General features: G+C 34.3%; 1 protein-coding gene across 8 annotated transcripts in view; it reads left to right on the top strand.

Moving 5' to 3' along the window:
* Positions 1–18254, top strand: part of Cep57l1 (centrosomal protein 57 like 1) — a 105322-nt gene that overhangs the window by 68821 nt on the left and 18247 nt on the right. For 5 of the 8 annotated variants that reach the window (XM_071613147.1, XM_071613143.1, XM_071613144.1 and 2 more), the window contains 5 exons: positions 55–141; positions 3307–3384; positions 3498–3733; positions 5663–5807; positions 8641–9244. In XM_071613147.1, coding sequence (XP_071469248.1) covers positions 55–141; positions 3307–3384; positions 3498–3733; positions 5663–5807; positions 8641–8865 — 771 coding nt within the window. In that variant the 3' untranslated portion in view covers positions 8866–9244. Of the gene's footprint in view, positions 1–54; positions 154–3306; positions 3385–3497; positions 3734–5662; positions 5808–8640; positions 9245–18254 lie in introns of those variants that run through there. The other 3 variants (XM_071613146.1, XM_071613145.1, XM_071613149.1) reach the window with 3 other exon arrangements.

Genomic DNA, 18254 nt, shown 5'->3' with positions numbered 1-18254 from the left:
ATTTAAAGAATCTTGTTGCAATCAATTTTATGAATTGTTTCTTTAATATTATAGCTTCAAACTGGACTTGAAATCAGTAAAATTTTAATGTCTTCAGTTTCAAAATCAAAACTCTCAAAGGAAAAAAAGAAATCTTCTGAGGTATGCATATAAAACTTTTCCCCAAACAGCACTTTCTTATTTGCTAATGCTCACTTATTCACCCTTTTAATCTTTATTCCTGTCTATTTACAGAAAGAATTTGAAGAGATTTACATTAAAAGACATGCAATAATACCATGAAATGAGTCAAGTGATGGTGGTTTTGAGTGTAAGCAGAGGAAAATTCCATAAAAACTAGGTTAAAGAGAGTAACTAACTGTGCATGGTGGCATACACTTGTATTCCCAGCTACTCAGGAGGTTGAGGCAAGAGGATCACAAGTTTGAGATCATCCTCATCAACTTAGCAAAACCCTGTCTTAGAAGATAAATTAATAAATAACTGGGGTTGTAGCTTAATGATAGATTGCTTGCCTTATACACAAAAGCCTGAGTTTGGTTCTCAGTCTCTCAAAATAAATAAATAGGTAACATCAGTTGTTTACAAAACTCAGCGCAAAAAAGTACATGTAACGGGCAATGTAGGTATCTTTGTGAAATAATAGGAATCAGTCCAGTTTTTCTAGAAAGACATTTTTCTAGTTTTGAGCTCTTAGAGAAGTGTATTTTGTAATACTTTTTAAAAAGGGCATTAAACAATGTAATAGATGCTGACAGCACAATAAATCTGAATGCAGTTTTATATGGTACATGCAAAATAAAAAATAAGGATTTTTTTTTACAGACTTAATTTATAGGTGTTTGTTAAGTCAATTATATAGGGAATTTATCATTATTTATTCTCTTTTTTCTTTGAATTTGCCTAAAAATAAGAATTGGGAAGTTAATACTTTATAGATGGACCAATATTTTGTTTAGATCAATACTACACACACACACACACACACACACATAAAAATATATATACTTCAAGGGGAGAACACTTTTTTGCCACTATAAGAATGAAAATTTTTTTCCCAGTACACACACAAACACATACATACACACACACACATACACTGCTTTTTTCTTTCCTTCAACATTTGTTGTATGTCTTGTTGAGTTTTTGTTTGTTTTGATTTTTTGGAGGGGGGAAGTGAAGGGAATTTAACACAGGGCCTTTCACATGCTAGGCAAGTGTTTAACCACTTAGCTACACACCAGCCCTCTGTATGTTGAGATTTGATAATGCGGACCAAATAAATGCTATAAGTAATTTGCAAATTAAACAAATGTTGGCTTATTCTTATATTTATATCCTATAGCATCATTTATATGATAAATTAGCGGATTGGAATATATTTTAAAATTTACCTATTTACTGTGAAAGGTACAGGGAGAAGGTAAAAGAAATTAGAGAAAGATGGGCTCCTGAAAGAGAAGAGAGTAATTAACAGCAAAATCACTTTATAAAAGTACTTAGTTCAAATCCTAGGTTCACTGAATCTGCAAATAATCATGTCTCCCTTTAATAATGGAAGGAGCACTAATGTTGCTGATCAGGTTTTAAGAGGCCTTCTAGGAAAGACCTGCTTGTCTCTGACACTGTTTCTCCATATCCTGAATTGGATATTCAACTCACACTTGTTTGATTTTTAAATTTTGTTTATTTATTTATTTGTACATTATAATTGCACATAACAGTGGGGTATTATTGTTGTTGCATGTTCATACATGCAGATAATATAATTTGGTCAATTTCATTCCCCAGTACCTCTTTTTCCCCCTCTCCTCCATCCTTTGCATGGCCTCCTCTCTAGTGGTCTCCCTTCTATCACAACTTATACATTTTGATTATATATATAGATTGGTCTCTGTGTGATAAAGGGAAGAATTTATGAGAAACAGGTAAATATACAAATATAAAAGGGTGAGATAAAAAGCTAATGGAGGCATAAACAGTCTTGTGGTGCTGTGTTGACAAAGCACTATGTGAAGGGTGAAATGAGAATCAGCATTTAAGGCAGCATTGGAGAATTATAAATATTAAAGTAGAATGAGATGAAGAGAAATGTATTATAGTCTGAGGAAATTGTTGTTGCTTTTTCCAGGGACCCATAGTTCTATAGTAGTGTGAAATGGGGTCATATATAATAAAATTAAAGTTGAAATTATAGCTTGGGGAGAGATTATGGCTGTACCTTTGGGTTCTGTGTTAAGAACTTGTACTTTTATGCTATTAACAGGAACTATTGAAGGTTCCTAAGAAAAATAGGGACATAATTAGAGATATAAATCTAATGGTAACTACTCTAATTGTATAAGAGTTTTTGTAGTTTTAACACATATGTAGATTCATGTTACCATCACAACAATCAAGATGCAGAAATATCCCACCACTATATAGCTACTGTGTACCGTTGGAGAAGTTATGTTACCACTCAGTCTTTAATAACTTTTTCTAGTGTGTAAATGGAAATAATTGTGAGGATAAAATTACTTACATGCATGACTTAATAATGTTATATAGTTCCTTTATACCTACACATCCCCCTCCCTGACCCCTGACAATCTCTAATTTGTTCTTCATCTTTGGATTTGTTATTTTAAAAATATTACATAAATAGAATCATTATAATATTTAACCTTTGGGGATTGGCTTTTTATCCTTGAGATCCATCCAAAATGTTGCATAATTTATCAAGACATAGTTTTATTTCTGCATAGTATTCTATGTTATGAATTTCCAGTTTAACCATTCACGTGTTTAAGAATATTTGGATTGTTTCTAGTTTGAGGCTATTTTAGATAAATCTGCTGTGAACACTTATGTACAGGTAGTTTTTTGAGTAAAATATAAATTTTTATTTCACTGCCATAGTATCCAAGAGTGCAGTGAATGGTTGGGTCACATGATAAGTACATGATTCACTTCATAAGAATCTGCCAAACTGTCTTCTAAAGTGGCTGTTCCATTTTGTATTCCTACTAACAATATGTTAGTAATCCAATTTCCCTGTGTCCTTGTCAACACTTGGTGTCATTACTATTTTTTATTTTGGCCATTTAATTTAATATTTCATTGTAATTTTAACTTACATTTCCCTAATGATTAATGATGTTGATTATCTACTCATGTGTTCAATTGCTATCTGTCTGCTCCAGTGAAATGTCTATTATGTCTTCTATTATGTTTTTTTACTTACTATTGAGTTCTGAGTTCTTCATATCATAAATGTATTTTATAATAATATTTTTTGCTCACTTTTTTCTTGTCAATCTTTAGAAAACTAAAAGTTTAAAAAGAGGACCAACTCAGCAAATTTATTCAAAGCTTAGAGAACTGCCTTTTGAGGCTGAAAAGGTAAGAGGATAAAAATTAAGATGATTTAAAAAAAAAATTTACATTATTTGTGAGTGCTATTAAATAACATCAGTCATTTAAAATTGTTCTCTGCTATTTCTTTTCCCCTTAAGTCTGCAGCCAGTTCTGCGAATGGGAGCATGTACAGCCTTTTAAAGATGATGCATCATTGTAGCCAGTGTAGCCTTCAGAAACCTGAGGTGACTGAGCCTAGATGTCTTTACAGACCTACCAGAAAAACCTCACGGTACAAAGCTGTACCTCAGGACTCGGAAAAGTCCATTTCCATTTGTGACAATTTGTCTGAACTTTTGATGGCAATGCAAGATGAGCTGGACCAAATGAGTATGTAAGTATTTTTATTGTTTTTGTTTTGGTACCAGTGTGCTCAACCACTGAGCCTCATTTCCAGCCCTTTTTGTATTTTATTTAGAGGATCTCATTGAATTGCTTAGGGCTTCGCCAAGTTGCTGAGGCTGGCTTTGAACTCAAGATCCTCATGCCTCAGCCTCCCAAGCCACTGGGATTATAAGCATGTACTACCATGCCTTGGCAGTATTTTTATTGCTTATCAGGAGAAGTAGTAAGATTTGTTTATTTTAATTAGCTAGGAATACTGGGGATTGATCCAAGGGCCTCACACATGCTTGACAAGCACTCTACAACTGAAATACATACACTTTTAAAAATTCTTTCAAATTTTTTAAGATGGGATTTCACCAAGTTGCTTAGGCTAGCCTTAAATTTTGATCTTCATACCTCAGCCTCCCAAATAACTAGGATTATAGGTATATGCCATCAAGATCTACAACAATATCTACAGCAGCAAGATATTTAGATATCATATTTTTTCTTCTTGCGCTTTCTTTCTTTTTTGGGGGGGCCAAGGATTGAACTCAGGCATGCTTCCCACTGATCACATCCTCAGACTATTTTTTATTTTGAGACAAAATCTCAATAAATTGTTTAGGGCCTTGCTAAGTTTCTGAGACTGAACTTGGGATCCTCCTGCCTTAGCCTCCCAAGCTGCCAAGACTCTAGGTATGTGCCATGGCACCTGACTTTTCTTCTTGCGCTTAAGAACAGTGCCATTTAGGAGTTCCTTAAGGCATTTGGACATACTGTTTTATTTGACTTGCAGATTTATTGTCACTAGTTTTTAAAATTTTATTTATTGTACTATTTATATTTTTAGTTATGTGTAATTAAATTATAATCTAAGGGGTTTCTGTATTCTCAAGACCCATACTTACAGACACATATTACTGTTATCCTGTATCATTCTGACATATAGGTTCTGGTGATGTTAAATTTTAACTCACAAAAGGGTTTTTGGTTGGTTTTGTTTTTGTTTTGAGACAGGGTCTCGCTAAGTTGCTAAGCCTGGCTTTGAATCTGCAATCCTCCTGCCTCAGCCTCCCAAGCCACTTGGATTATAGGCATGCACCACCATGCCTGGCCACAAAAGCCTTTTATTTTTGAAAGATTCTCCTTTTGTTTTTTGGAATCTTTTAGTTAAATGAATGATTTCATTAGACAAGTAGAATATAATTCCTTGTTTTAGACTGGCTTGTTTATATTACAAACTTGAAGCATTCTTAGTGAGAGAAAATTCTGTATGAGATATATTATGCCCCATGCTTAAATATGTTCAATAGAAGTTGCAGAATTATGTATTTTGAACTGAGACTTCTATAGGACTTATACCTAGTTCTGTTGACAATATTTCAAACTCCATAGCTAAAACTGAAGAGAGCTCTTTCAATAACTCTACCCTGGGATATCAGAACGTTATACTACATTTGGCTATGAACATCCAGAATTCAGATTTTTTAATAAGGTTATTTAGCAACCTAAGTCTAAGATATTTCTGAATGTGTCTGATCTCAAATCACAAGAACCTGATTTTGTTTAACATAGATTTAATTAGACAGTCCTAAAGATATAGATTATAGTATTTGTTGTTGTTGTTTGCAGTACTGCAGATTGAACCCAGGGACACTTTACCACTGTGCTACATCCTTTGCCTTTTTACTTTTTATTTTGGGATAGAATCTTACTAAATTGCTGAGGCTGGCCTTGAACTTGCAATCCTCCTGCCTCAGCTTCCTGAGTAACTGGGAATACAAATAGGATTACAAGTGCCCAGCAGGATAGAGATTGTTTTTGAAGATTAATATTTAACTCTGACTAAAATTTGAGCAAAAAACTAATTGTGGCCAAGACATATGCTGTAAATAAACCTCAATGGTGCCTAACATTTGCTTTTCTTTTATAGGGAGCATGAAGAACTACTGAAACAAATGAAAGAAACTGAAAGCCATTCAGTCTGTGATGACATAGAATGTGAACTAGAGCATTTAGTAAAGAAAATGGAAATTAAAGGAGAACAAATTTCCAAACTGAGGAAGCATCAAGACAATGTAAGAAGACTTTAGTAAACATTTTTGATAAAAATATAATATATTTAGAATCAGTGTTTCATCTCTGTATGATCTTCCAAACTTGATGTCTGTATGTATGCTTGTGAAAAGACTTGAGTCTTAGTCCTGTTATCATATAGAGCCATCTGCCCTGTTAAAATCACATGGGCCTCCAACATAACTCCCAAAAAATAATTTAAAAAAAGGAGCAAGAAAGTTTAGTTATATGCTTAAGCTTTTGGAAATTTATGGGCTAAGCTGGGCGTGGTTATACATACCTGTAATCTTAGGACAGGGGAGGTTGAGCAGGAGGATCGCAAGTTTGATACCAGCTTCGGCAGTTTAGCAAGATCCTGTCTCAAAAAGTAAAAAGGTATGGAGATAAACTGTAACTCAGTGGTATAGCACCTCAAATTCAGTCTCCCAATACCACCCAAAAAAAAAATTGTGAGCTAGGCTATTGCCTTAGCAGCCTTTCTGTTACCCTTTTAGCGTTCTTTTCCCTGGTCTCTCTCTTCTAATTCCTTAATGATGACCCTTCTGTCTACAGATCTTTAAGACAGTACCATATGTAAGCCTAGCTCCTCAAGCAGTACCCCAATCCTAAAATCCCAGTTTTCCCTTTCTCTAAACAAGCTGTTCTGTATTCTATTCCCTGAGAACCTGTGCTTAGCTAGCTATAGTTAGAATGGCAAGGGTATTAAGCATAACTCTGTACTTGTGTGTGAAGTCTTAATAAGAATGGTGTAACTGTTTTAATATCTTAACAGAAGAATTACAGATATAATGTTTTATCCCAAAACAATGACTCTATAGTAGAACTTTTGATACCATTATTCTGCTGGAGCAGAAGGCAGAGGGAAGGGCTGGGGATATAGCTCAGTTGGTAGAGTGCTTGCCTCACATGCACAAGGCCCTTGGTTTGATCCCCAGCAACAACAATGACAACAACACACACACACACACACACACACACACACACAGAAGGCAGAGGAAGTCTTTCCAGGAAACTACATGTTACATCACATAACTATCTCCTTATAAATATAATCATTATTCATATAAATTAATGATGTGTTAACCTCACAAATACCCCCTCACTTTTATAGGACAGTAATAAAAGATTCAGAATATTATGCTTTTATTCTGCTTATGACCAAGAGAGAAAGAAATGAAACCTTGGAGGTGGATACTTTTATTTTACTGACTTTTTAGGCATATAGTAAATAAAAATGTTTATATACTTGTTTTGGGATGAAAGGTATATTGATTGTATACTTTCTTGACTTGCATAGGAGAAACTTGAAAGGATGAGAATAATAACAACAATTTATTTTTTATTTATTTTATTTATTTTTTAGTTTTAGGTGGACACAATATCTTTATTTTACATTATGTGGTGCTGAGGATCGCACCCAGCGAGCGCTTCATGCATGCTAGGCGAGCACTCTACCACTGAGCCACAATCCCAGCCCCAGATAATAATAACAATTTAGAACTTAGGCAGTCTATAATTTTTTTTTCCCCAGTGCTGGGGATCAACCCCAGGCCTTCCACTTGCTGGGCAAGCAGTCTGCCACTGAGCTATGTCCCCAGCCTGTACCATATTTATTTTGGAAATTTTGAGTTATATTCCATAATAGCTATAGCAGTAAATATTTTCAAGCATCTTATCTTGGTAAATTTAATCTGTAGTAAAAAATACCTTCTTGGCAAGTAGACGACAAGGTATTTGCCAATGCCTGAATTAGCTCTATAGATTATACCTATGCATAAGTGAAATGGCTAAGTAACGGTTTGGATTTGGACGGCACGTCTCTGATTTGATATCAAGCTCCTTGAATTCACTTTTGTGCATGGCGAGAGAAAGGGATTCAGTTTCATTTGGAAGAAATGTGTTATGGTTGTTTGATAGGTATTATTTAATTCTGTCTATCCTCGGTTGGTGTTTTTGTGTTTTCTTTGGTTTTTGTTTTTTGTTGTATTTTTTTTCCTATTTTTGTTTTTGTTTTGTGGTACTGGGGATTGAACCCAGGTGTGCTCTAACCATTGAGCTACATCCCCAGTCCTTTTCATTTTATTTTTATTTTGAAACAGGGTCTCACTAAGTTACCTAATTTGGTCTCGAATTTACAATCTTCCTGCCTCAGTGTCCTAGGTAACTGGGATTATGTGTGTGTGTGCCACTATGCCTGGCTCTATGTACTCCATTATGAATTGATAGTCATTAAGGGCATAATGTTATTCCCTTGACCTTTTTTTCTCTGGCATATATCAGTATTTTAAATTCAGAAATAAATTGTGTGTGTGTGTGTGTGTGTGTGTGTGCGTGCGCATGTGTATTTGTGTGTATGTGTGTGTGTATACACTACTCTATACACTCAGTTTATCGCACCAATTCTTTGCTTTGCTGTTAATTATCACCTGAAAAGTACTTCCTTCTGTACTTTCTGTACTCTGTTCTAGTTTTTGCCAGTTTTACATCTTCCCTACAACCTTTCCCTCAACTGCTGCATCCCACATTTATCTTGTCTTACTTTGACCTTCTCAAATATAGACTTTTTATTTTACTCAAAGTAATCTTGGCTTGAGGTATTCCATGGTTGTCATGCATATGTTTTTCTTTCATTCATTATAGCAAGGACTGTTTTATTCATTTAGTGTTAGGCATATAATAACTGTTCAAAATATAAAATTTACTGATTTGAATTTTTTAATGTAATCTTTATACCATCAATCCAATCCATCTATTTTGTGATCCATCTATTTTGACTAAAAATATATTTAGTCAAATATATTTTTGACTAAAATGCTAGATATTTTTTCTCTCCAGGTTTATAAACTGCAACAAAAAGTTCAAAACTCAAAGATGTTGAGCAACACTTCAGTTATTCAACGAGAAGATAGCAACCTTAAAGGATCAAAGAACATTAAAAATAGCCCCAGAAAATGTTTGAATGAAACTAACCCTTTTCAGAAAAACAACAATTTTCATCCAGTACAAGTTCATAATCTTCAAATGAAATTAAGAAGAGATGATATCATGTGGGAACAGTAACACAGTAGCAAAACTGTCACCTAAAATGAACTTTGTCAGTAAGATCTTGAATTGTCTAAAGTGTTTTTAATTTAAAATAACTGTGAAATTTTGAATTATGTTTCTGGTCTCTATAAAACACAAAGTTGTTGTATACTTTAAAATTAATGCCTAATGACCTAGTAAGAATCCCAAATAATAAGTGATTGCCCTTTTCTTTCTTATTTTCCAAAGTCCCTAACCTAATCATGCCTTAAGAATATTGTTCAGTTTGCAGATATCTTTAGCTGAATCTAAAAATGTGTACCAGATATTCAAAACTGAGTTAAATCTGAGATATAAGTATGTTCTACTTCTTTACTTACTGCTCTTATGACCTTATAAACCAATGTTAAATGCAGAGGATTCAGTGAAGGTCTCTTAAGTTTCTTGATGGTGCCTCCCTAAAATGTTTTACAGCTGTAAAATATTTTTTTTCTTGGAAAGGGAAAAGCTTAATAGTTACAGTTTTGTGAAGAAGACTTTAACCCAAGTTTTATGTGATGATTATAAATAAGAACTCATAGTTTTTTTTTTGTTTTGTTTTTTAAAGAGAGAGTGAGAGAGAGAGAGAATTTTTTTAATGTTTTTTTATTTTTTTTTTTTAGTTTTCGGCGGACACAATATCTTTGTTTCTATGTGGTGCTGAGGATCGAACCCGGGCCTCACACATGCCAGGCGAGCGTGCTACCGCTTGAGCCACAACCCCAGCCCCTCATAGTTTCTTAATTTGTAGAAGATGGAAACTCAGCTAATGCTATTCCTCTTCTCTTTTTTTTACAAATCTGGTTTTTTTCAATACCAGTGATCAATTTTGTCTTAACTTTTGTTATAATTTTTCTTTTCATTGTATATAATAGTCACCAATGTTAATTAAGAATATGAATTTCTAGAACCCCTGAAAAGTGGTATATTTTTATTAAAAAGAAGAGGAAGTTAGTCATTTAATTACCTCATTCTGAAAAAAAAAGAAATATGTTTTTATTTTTATATTTTAAAATCAGTGATGTCACAGTAGATTTTCTTGTATATGCGTGCGTTATAATAAACTTACACTTGTTTACCTATCTTTCCAGAAACCTATAGAAACTAGTACAATTCTGAACTCTTGGCTTCTCACTCAACTCTTCTGGGGCAGCTAGAGCACTGGAGTCATCAGCTGTGGTAGAAGTAGACGATAGACAGGAAAGCTGTGCTGAAAGGCAGAATTCTGCTTAGAGCATAGGGTAACCATTTTTAAGAGATATTGATTCCAGAGGGACAGAATTGGAGGAGTATGCTTACCAATTTCCCTGAATTCGCAGCAAAGGTGGGAGACTGTTCAGACTACAAATGTGAAAGAATTTTTAGGTCAGGATCCCAGGGAGATAAGAAAAGCAATGTTTAAAAGACAGTCTTTCTCTTTTCCTAGGAAATCCCAAAAAAGTCTGTGTAGGGAAAGTGTGTAACTGTGAACCTTCCAAGGAAGAGAACCAATATTCCTTGTAATCATGAGGAAAAAAATGCCATATTAGAAAGACTTTTTCATACCTAGAAGTGGGGAGGTATCTGAAAATAGGTAGATTGATAACTTGAAATTATACTTGAAAGTAATTAATGGCAGAGATCAAGGTTTCTCTCCCTTTGGTTTAAATTGTGTATGTGCCCCTGACTTGCTTTACTCCACCTCCCCCGGCAGCTCCTCAGCCCTGGAGATGTTTCACAGGGTGTCCAACTAAACTTCTAAACTCCGTTTTATCACCTCACTCATTTTTCTGCCTTACCTTTCCTCCTCCAGGATGTGAGTTCTTTAATTTAAACTTTCAGGAAGTAGAAATCCACACCATCATATTATGGCCCTTTATTTCTGTGCCTTTGTTTCCTCTGAAATATAGTTTATCAGTAAAGCCATTCCTTATGAAAATGTATTGCTAAAACATTACCATAAAAATTTAAAAGTCATTTTATAAAGAACTTGAATATTTCAACTAAAAATTGAAAATTTTCTCATAAAATTAATATAGTAGAAAAAATGACTTCAGAGTTAAGAGACAGGTTCAGATTATGACTGCACTGTTTTAGTTATTTGCAGAGGTCAAATAACTTCCTAGAACTTCAGGTTTTCATCTATAAAGTAGGAGTTAAACTAATTCTACTTCACAGGGTTGTTGTGAGGAGTAAACAAAATAACTCATAAAAGCACCAGCAGAAGAGTTTGCCTTTAGTAATACTTATCAATAAGTGTTTTTTGAATCTGGCAAAAAGAAAAAAGAAAAGAAGAAGTTGTAGAACACAAGCTTGTATGGGTTAAAGTCTAAAAGCAAAAGTGGGAATGTTCCAGTTCATTTATTTATTTTCTTTGTTTCTGTATGCCTAGAGGGAAATCAGTTTGGCTTGTTTCCTGTGCCAGATTTCTAAAGGGAGGAGTAAAGAATCCAGTCCTACCATGGTGCAGCAGTACATAATCACACATAGTAACTTGGTGTGGGGTTTGTTTTGGTTATTGAAATGACAGTTATTCCTAGGAAACAGGAAAGAATGGTTTCTTATTGCTCCACAGCCACTAAACTAAAAGCCTGTCTTTGTTCACAGACCCTCTGCTTGCAGGGTGGCTGACTTTTTAGAGGGTGGAGCAAAAGATTTTTTTTTTCCTGCTTGGGGCATTCTATGGTCAGTGTACAAGGGTTGCTGTAGCAACCCCACAGCTGTGCTCTACTTAGCAGAACCGTGGTATGTTTTCATTGATTTTGTTCACTTAAGTGAAAAACAGAGTTGTTTGTTTTCTGTTTAATTAGAAATTGAAAAAAATGGAATTTGAACTTTCTAGCCAAGGCAGGTCTCAACTTTGATAAAACTGTGACACCAGACGTTCCACTGTTTGAAGCATCAGGTATTGTGAATATTCTGATACTGGAAATGGGAATTAAAATCTGGAATTAACTGTACACAGGTGGGTCATTGGCAACCCAGCTATTTTTATCAGATTGCAACTAGAAAAAGGAGTGTTGGAGGAAGTGCTCAGTTTTCAACAATGTAAGATCAAAATAAGTATATGGGCTATACTTGAAAATTAATTTTGCAATGTTGTGGTAATTTTCTTACTTTAAATGTATAATTTCAACTATAAATAGTATTCTTAATCCATGATAAAATATCAACAAATTGCTTGGTGCAGTGGTGCACGCCTGTAATCCCAGCAATTTGGGAGGCTGAAGCAAGAGATTTACAAGTTCAAAGCCAGCCTCAGCAACTTAGTGAGACTCTATCTCAAAATAATAAAAAAGGTAGGGGATGTAGCTCGGTGGTTAAGCACCCTTGAGTTAAAAAAAAAATCAACAAAAAATTGATTTTTAAGTGTTATAAAAAATCAATCTAAGGAGGAAAAGGCTGACTGGTCACACAAAATGGTAGGAGTGTGTATCATGACCAGAAATGTACCAGCTGCCATTACTTGTGTAGTAGTGAAACTCCTAATGGGACTTCCTGGGACTCTAATCAGCTATCACTAAAGCTGAGCTGCTGAAAGCATTTCATTGTATGTGAAGTTTAGATAAGTACAAGCTAACTTCCAAACATACACAAGATAAACCTCTCTAAGACATGATGCATTTGCACCCTTTCATTAAAGTGAGGTAAGGATACATAATAATATTGACTTGTTCATCTGAAAACAGATTTCCTTCTTGGTAATTAAAGAGAACTCATCATTCCCTCAGCCTTTTTCTTTATATCTACTTATTTCAGTGAAACTTTCCTCTTTTCAGTTCTCTTTTTGTATTTTATCATGTAAAGAGAATCAGACAGAAAAATTATAATGTTAAAGCTTTAAAATAACATCTGTGCCAGAGATTGATTGTTTACAGTAATGGGGATTGAACTCGGGACCTTGTGTGTGCTAGGCAAGCACTTTTATGAGTGAGCTACACCCCCAGCTCTTTTTGTTTCTTGTTTTGAGACAGGGTCTCATTAAGGTTGTTACGCTGACCTTGAACTTGCAATTCTTTTGCTTCAGCCTTCCAAGTAGTTGGGGTTATAGGCATGCACTACTGTGCTCAGCCAGTTTGTTTGTTTTTATAGCTGTAGTTTAATTTGTTTCCTTAAAGATTTGGTGGGATTTTTTTTCCCCCAGATAGGTTGGAAGTATTCTCCTCATTGAGATAGACTCATCAAATTCCCATTTGGCACAGAATCCTACTAAATGTCATAGTCAGTCAGAATTATAAGAAAGCACCCTGCCTCTAAAGAAATTTATTTTTTATTATATGTACATAGTCCAGTGTGTAATATGTTGAACAATTTTAGCACAAAATAGTAGTTGCACTGAGGCAACTGACAGTATAAAACTTATTAATGATCAGTTAAACAGTCTGATTACAGATTGGGTCCAGGGGTTGGGGGTCAAGGATAACATTATGAATTATCTGTCAAAGGATAGATAAAAAGTTCTATGAATGATAAAATGCGCTTTCTATAAAAATATTTTAAATAACAATAGAGTCCTTAACCATATTCTGCCTAGATTTTTCCTCTTTTGACTTTGTTTGTATTGGTTTTTCCTCGTTCTTTAGGTCTTAGTTCACCTCTAAGAAGCCCTCGTTAGCCTCCCCTTCCTCCTACCTCTGAGTTGGCTATGTCTTCCAGATATTTCCCTTCTCTTTTACTTAACACACTTTCTTTTTGTTTGTGTGAGTGTGGGGTCACCATTGTAGATAAAGTACCCTGCCAACACAGTACTTGGTCCAAAAGTAGCTTCTCAATAAATATTTATTTGAGAGTTACGTTTGTTAAATAAAAATTAAGAGTTGGGGATGTAACTTAGTGATTGTGTGCTTGCCTGGGTTAAGTCCCCAATACTGCAAAAATTATATGAGCCTGCTTCTTTGGACAAAGTTCCTTCACTGAGTCCAAGCAGACCACACTAAATAGCAAACTGGAGTTACTCATACTAAAGTTCTCAAACCAAAACTGAATTGTTAATCTGATCTTCCATGAAATCAGAAGAGACAAAATAGACAAATTTTCTAAATAGACCAGTTTTAATCAGCATTTAATGAAGTTCCCTCTATTTTGATCCTTAACAAAAAGAAAAATAAGTAAAATTTATCTGAATTAACCTACCAGTTGTTTTGTTTTTGTTTGTTTATTTGTTTTGTTTTGTTTTGTTTGATACTAGGGATGGAACCCAGGACACTTTACCACTGAGCTACATCCCTAGCTCTTCTTATTTTTTATTTTGAGGCAGGGAATCATTAAGTTGCTTAGGGCCTTGCTAGCTAGCCTTGAACTTGAGATCCTTCTGCCTTAGCTTCCACTGGGATTATAGGTATACTCTATTGTCTCAGGCTACCAGTTATCCCAAAATGACAATTCACTCTCAGTTCTTTTGTTTCTACTTTATTCAGCCCTTTTCTGACTATAAAACCAATCTTGTCTGCTCAATTCATTGGAGCACTTTTTCTGTTTTATAGAGTGAAATGTTGCCTGATTTAAGAATCACTAAGTTAGTTAAGATCTTCAGATTTGTTGTAATTTGCCTTTTGATACATTTCACGAAAATATATTACCCATATTTATGGTCTTATCCAGACATTCAATTGGGTATTGCTGTTTCAGGCTCCAGTTTAGCCCTTCTGTTTCCCCTTTCAAAAATATGTGACCCTATTTTACGTAACCACTACTTGAATAGCCCAATGTTGTTTGTTTGAGACAGGGTAGAGAAGCTTTCACAAGGCTCTCCAGGCACTTAGAATCATGTTTTTTTGTGTTTTTTTTTGATACAGTGATGTGACTCTATCAAACTAAAGAGCCCTTGGTGCTCAAAGCTCTTGTAAGGAAGAGCTTTGAGCACCAAGGGCTCTTTAGTTAGATTTGATAGGAATAATCACATAATAATCTTAAGGTTCTGTGCTACATAATCATAATCTTAAAGTTCTATGCTAGATGCTGTGAGAGATTCTAAGACAAACCAGGCAGTGCTTCTGTCTTCAAGCTACTTATAGTCTGATAGGGGAGCTAAGACATGTATGTAAATATAATAAAAGGAAAAAAAACAGGTAACATGAAAGTATTAGTGATCACCACAAAACAGATCCTCAATAAATATTTATTTGCCCACTAAATGTTTGTTCTCATCTAATTATAAAGTGCTTTGAGAATTGGCCCATTTGTAATTTTTTCATTCTGTGTCATGATTTTTTTATGTAGCTTTCACCTGCTTTTTTGCCTGGTGGCAATATTGATCTAGGCAGTATTGATCTCACTCTTCATTGGGCTTGTTGACAGCTCATTTAGTTAACTTCAAGCATTTGCTGTCTAAACCCAATCCATAAGCAGTCTCATTTTCAAAGACATAAATGGGTATGAGACATTGAGGGAAGTGAGAAGGGAGGGGCAGGAATTAGGCAGTAATGACTTAGACTGAAGCAGAAAAATAATATGTGCACAGAATTATTGCAAATGATTTTACTACTCACTTTTCTTCAAGAACTTAAGTCATTCATTTTCTTCATATTTCCGCTTCCTCATTGGTTGGATCAATCAGTGTTTTCCAAAGTACAAAACATGCCTTGTTGGTGAATTATAACAATTTAGTGGCCACCTCTACCAATTTTAAAAGATGTAGAATAGCATTGGAAATATCACAATGCATCACAGATAGTGAAGATAATATTTTTTGAAACTTTGTAAATATTGGATTATAATTTTATTTATTTTTGTTTTTATGTCGTGCTGGAAATTAAATCCTGGACCTGTTCAAGCTAATAAACACATACTCCACCACTGAGCAACCCAGCCTTCAACTTTTTTTTTTTTTTTTTGGTACTTGGGATTGAAACCAGGGGTGCTTAACCACTGAGGCACATTCCCAGACTTTTTTTTTTTTTTTTTTTTTTTTTTTTTTTTGAGATACCTTCTTGTTAAGTTGATTCAGGTCTCACTAAGTTGCCGAGGCTGGGCTTGAACTTGCAATCCTGTTGCCTCAGCCTCCTGAGCTGCTGGGATTACAGGTGTGTGCCTTCATGTCCAGCCCTATATTATAATTTTATATGTAATCCTAAATGATGTTAGAGGAAGAAAAGTATGACTCTTTTTTTAAAAATTATTTTTAAGTTATAGGTGGACACAATATCTTTATTTTTATGTGGTGCTGAGGATTTTTATGATGAGTGCCTCATGCATACTAGGCGAGCATGCTAGGTGAGTTCTCTACCTCTGAGCCACAACCCCAGCCCAAGTTTGGCTCTTTGTAATTACATCATAAACAAAACTACTTTGTTTTGAGAATGAGTTTGAAAAATGTTGTGAAGAAAAGTGGGATAGCCAGTCAAAAATAGGAATATTTCCAAATTCCCTCCTATGGCTTGTGGCAATCTACTGGTTATCCCAGAAATACTATTATGAATCTTTTTTTTTATATGTTTTACAAATACAAATCTCATTTAAATCAATGCCATTATATTTTCTGGTCTATAGAATTTGCATTTCATGTACTAGCTGACTTAGATGAGAGAAATTGCTTTTCTAATATAGGCAAATATATTCAACATGAATCCCTGAACAAATGACCTTATTATTCTGCCTCTGTGTAGAATCTAACCAAGCATTAGACTATGGTTAGGACAGAAATTTGTTCTGCAGGTGCTTAGACAGTTTTATAGTTCATACAGATGTGAGACTTGTTACAGAAAAACTATTTGTAGGTATCCAGTCTGTAATAAGCAAAGAGCTATCATTTGACAGACTATACTTGTCTAAACATCAAAAGCAGCACCATCAAAATTAAAAACTTGATAATATCAATGTAGCCCTCTTTAAAAACATGTCACTCACTGAGCAAACAGCTTGATAGGATATTTTTTAAATGAGTAGATAATATAAATATCGTACCTTAAAAAATAGCTTTATGAAACAGTTACTAAAAGGAAACTTGTATTTTTTATTTTTAATATACTATTCAGATTTCTTTGTAATTACATCATAATCAAAACTACTTTGTTCTGGGTGATGTTCATACATAGGAAGGAATGCTATAAAGAAGTGAGTAGGATAGAGAAACTGGTATATATACACGATGGAATATTTCTCAGCATTAAAAGAATAAAATCATGGCATTTGCAGATAAATGGATGGAGTTGGAGAATATAATGTTAAGTGAAGTTAGCCAATACCAAGAAACCAAATGCCAAATGTCTTCTCTGATATAAGAATGCTGATTCATAATGGGGATGGGGCAGGGGGAGCATGGGAGGAATAGACGAACTTCAGATAGGGCAAAGGAGAGGGAGGGGAAAGGGAGGGTGGAGTAGGAAAGACGGTGGAAGGAGATGGACATCATTACCCTAAGTATATGAGTGAAAACACAGTGTGACTATTTTGTGTTCAACCAGAGACATGAAAACTTGTGCTCTATTTGTGTAATATGAATTGAATTACTTTCTGTCATATATAAATAATTAGAATAGATAAAATTTAAAATTAAAAAAAAAAAAGTGAGTAAAGGGACCAGTAAAACACAAAAAAGGACTGGGGATGTGGCTCAATGGTTAAGTACCCCTGGGTTCAATCACCAACAGCCCCACCGCCAAAAAAAAAAAGCAAGTAAAGAATATTGCTCATTATAATGGGATTCTACCCACTTATAAAAGTTTAGTTACCACAATAAATGACTAAGGTTGCTTAAGTGGTTAATTTATCTTAGTCTTTATGAGAAGGTAAAGTAAGCCAGAATTTCTAATCATAACTAAAATAATGTACTTTTTACCTAACTTTGCTTAATTTTATTGTAAAGTAAATTTTAGAAAAGGGTCTGGAAACTCTTTTTTTGTTTGGTTGGTTTTTATTAGTTCACCTTAAAGTTAAACGTACATTGGCTTGTAGAGTATTTCTTGGAAAAACTTATTAGTGAACTAGTACAGAATGTGAATCATTTGCCTGAAATACAAGATTGATGTTTACAAGGCAGTTGTCCAGAATCTTCTGGCTGAATTGCAAAGTATTTCACTCTTCATCACTGTATGTGTTATTTAAAACATACACCATTTTGGTACACAGAAAACCCACTTAAAATTGAATTTAAAAACTCTCCTAAGAATCCTGTGGAACATTTATTGTTTTATAACTTAAAATTTCTAGCAAAAATCTCTTTAACACCTTAAAAATATTTTTAGAAAGAGCTAATCCAAAATATGTAATATGTATAAAGGAGTAACATTCTTAATATTTTATATATTGCAGTGCTTAGACACATAAAAAGCAGCATTAACTTCATTCTCCCCAAAATGAAACAAGCTACAAATTTGAAGCTAAGAAATGCAGTAAGAATCAAAAGCTATTTCTAGGTTAAGTATGTCTACTTTTATTTTAATCTAAAAAATAGCTGATTTTTTAAAAAG

Source organism: Marmota flaviventris, chromosome 6 (assembly GCF_047511675.1).
Source record: "Marmota flaviventris isolate mMarFla1 chromosome 6, mMarFla1.hap1, whole genome shotgun sequence".
NCBI classification, from domain to species: Eukaryota; Metazoa; Chordata; class Mammalia; order Rodentia; family Sciuridae; genus Marmota; species Marmota flaviventris.
This window is presented reverse-complemented; position numbering and strand designations above follow the sequence as displayed.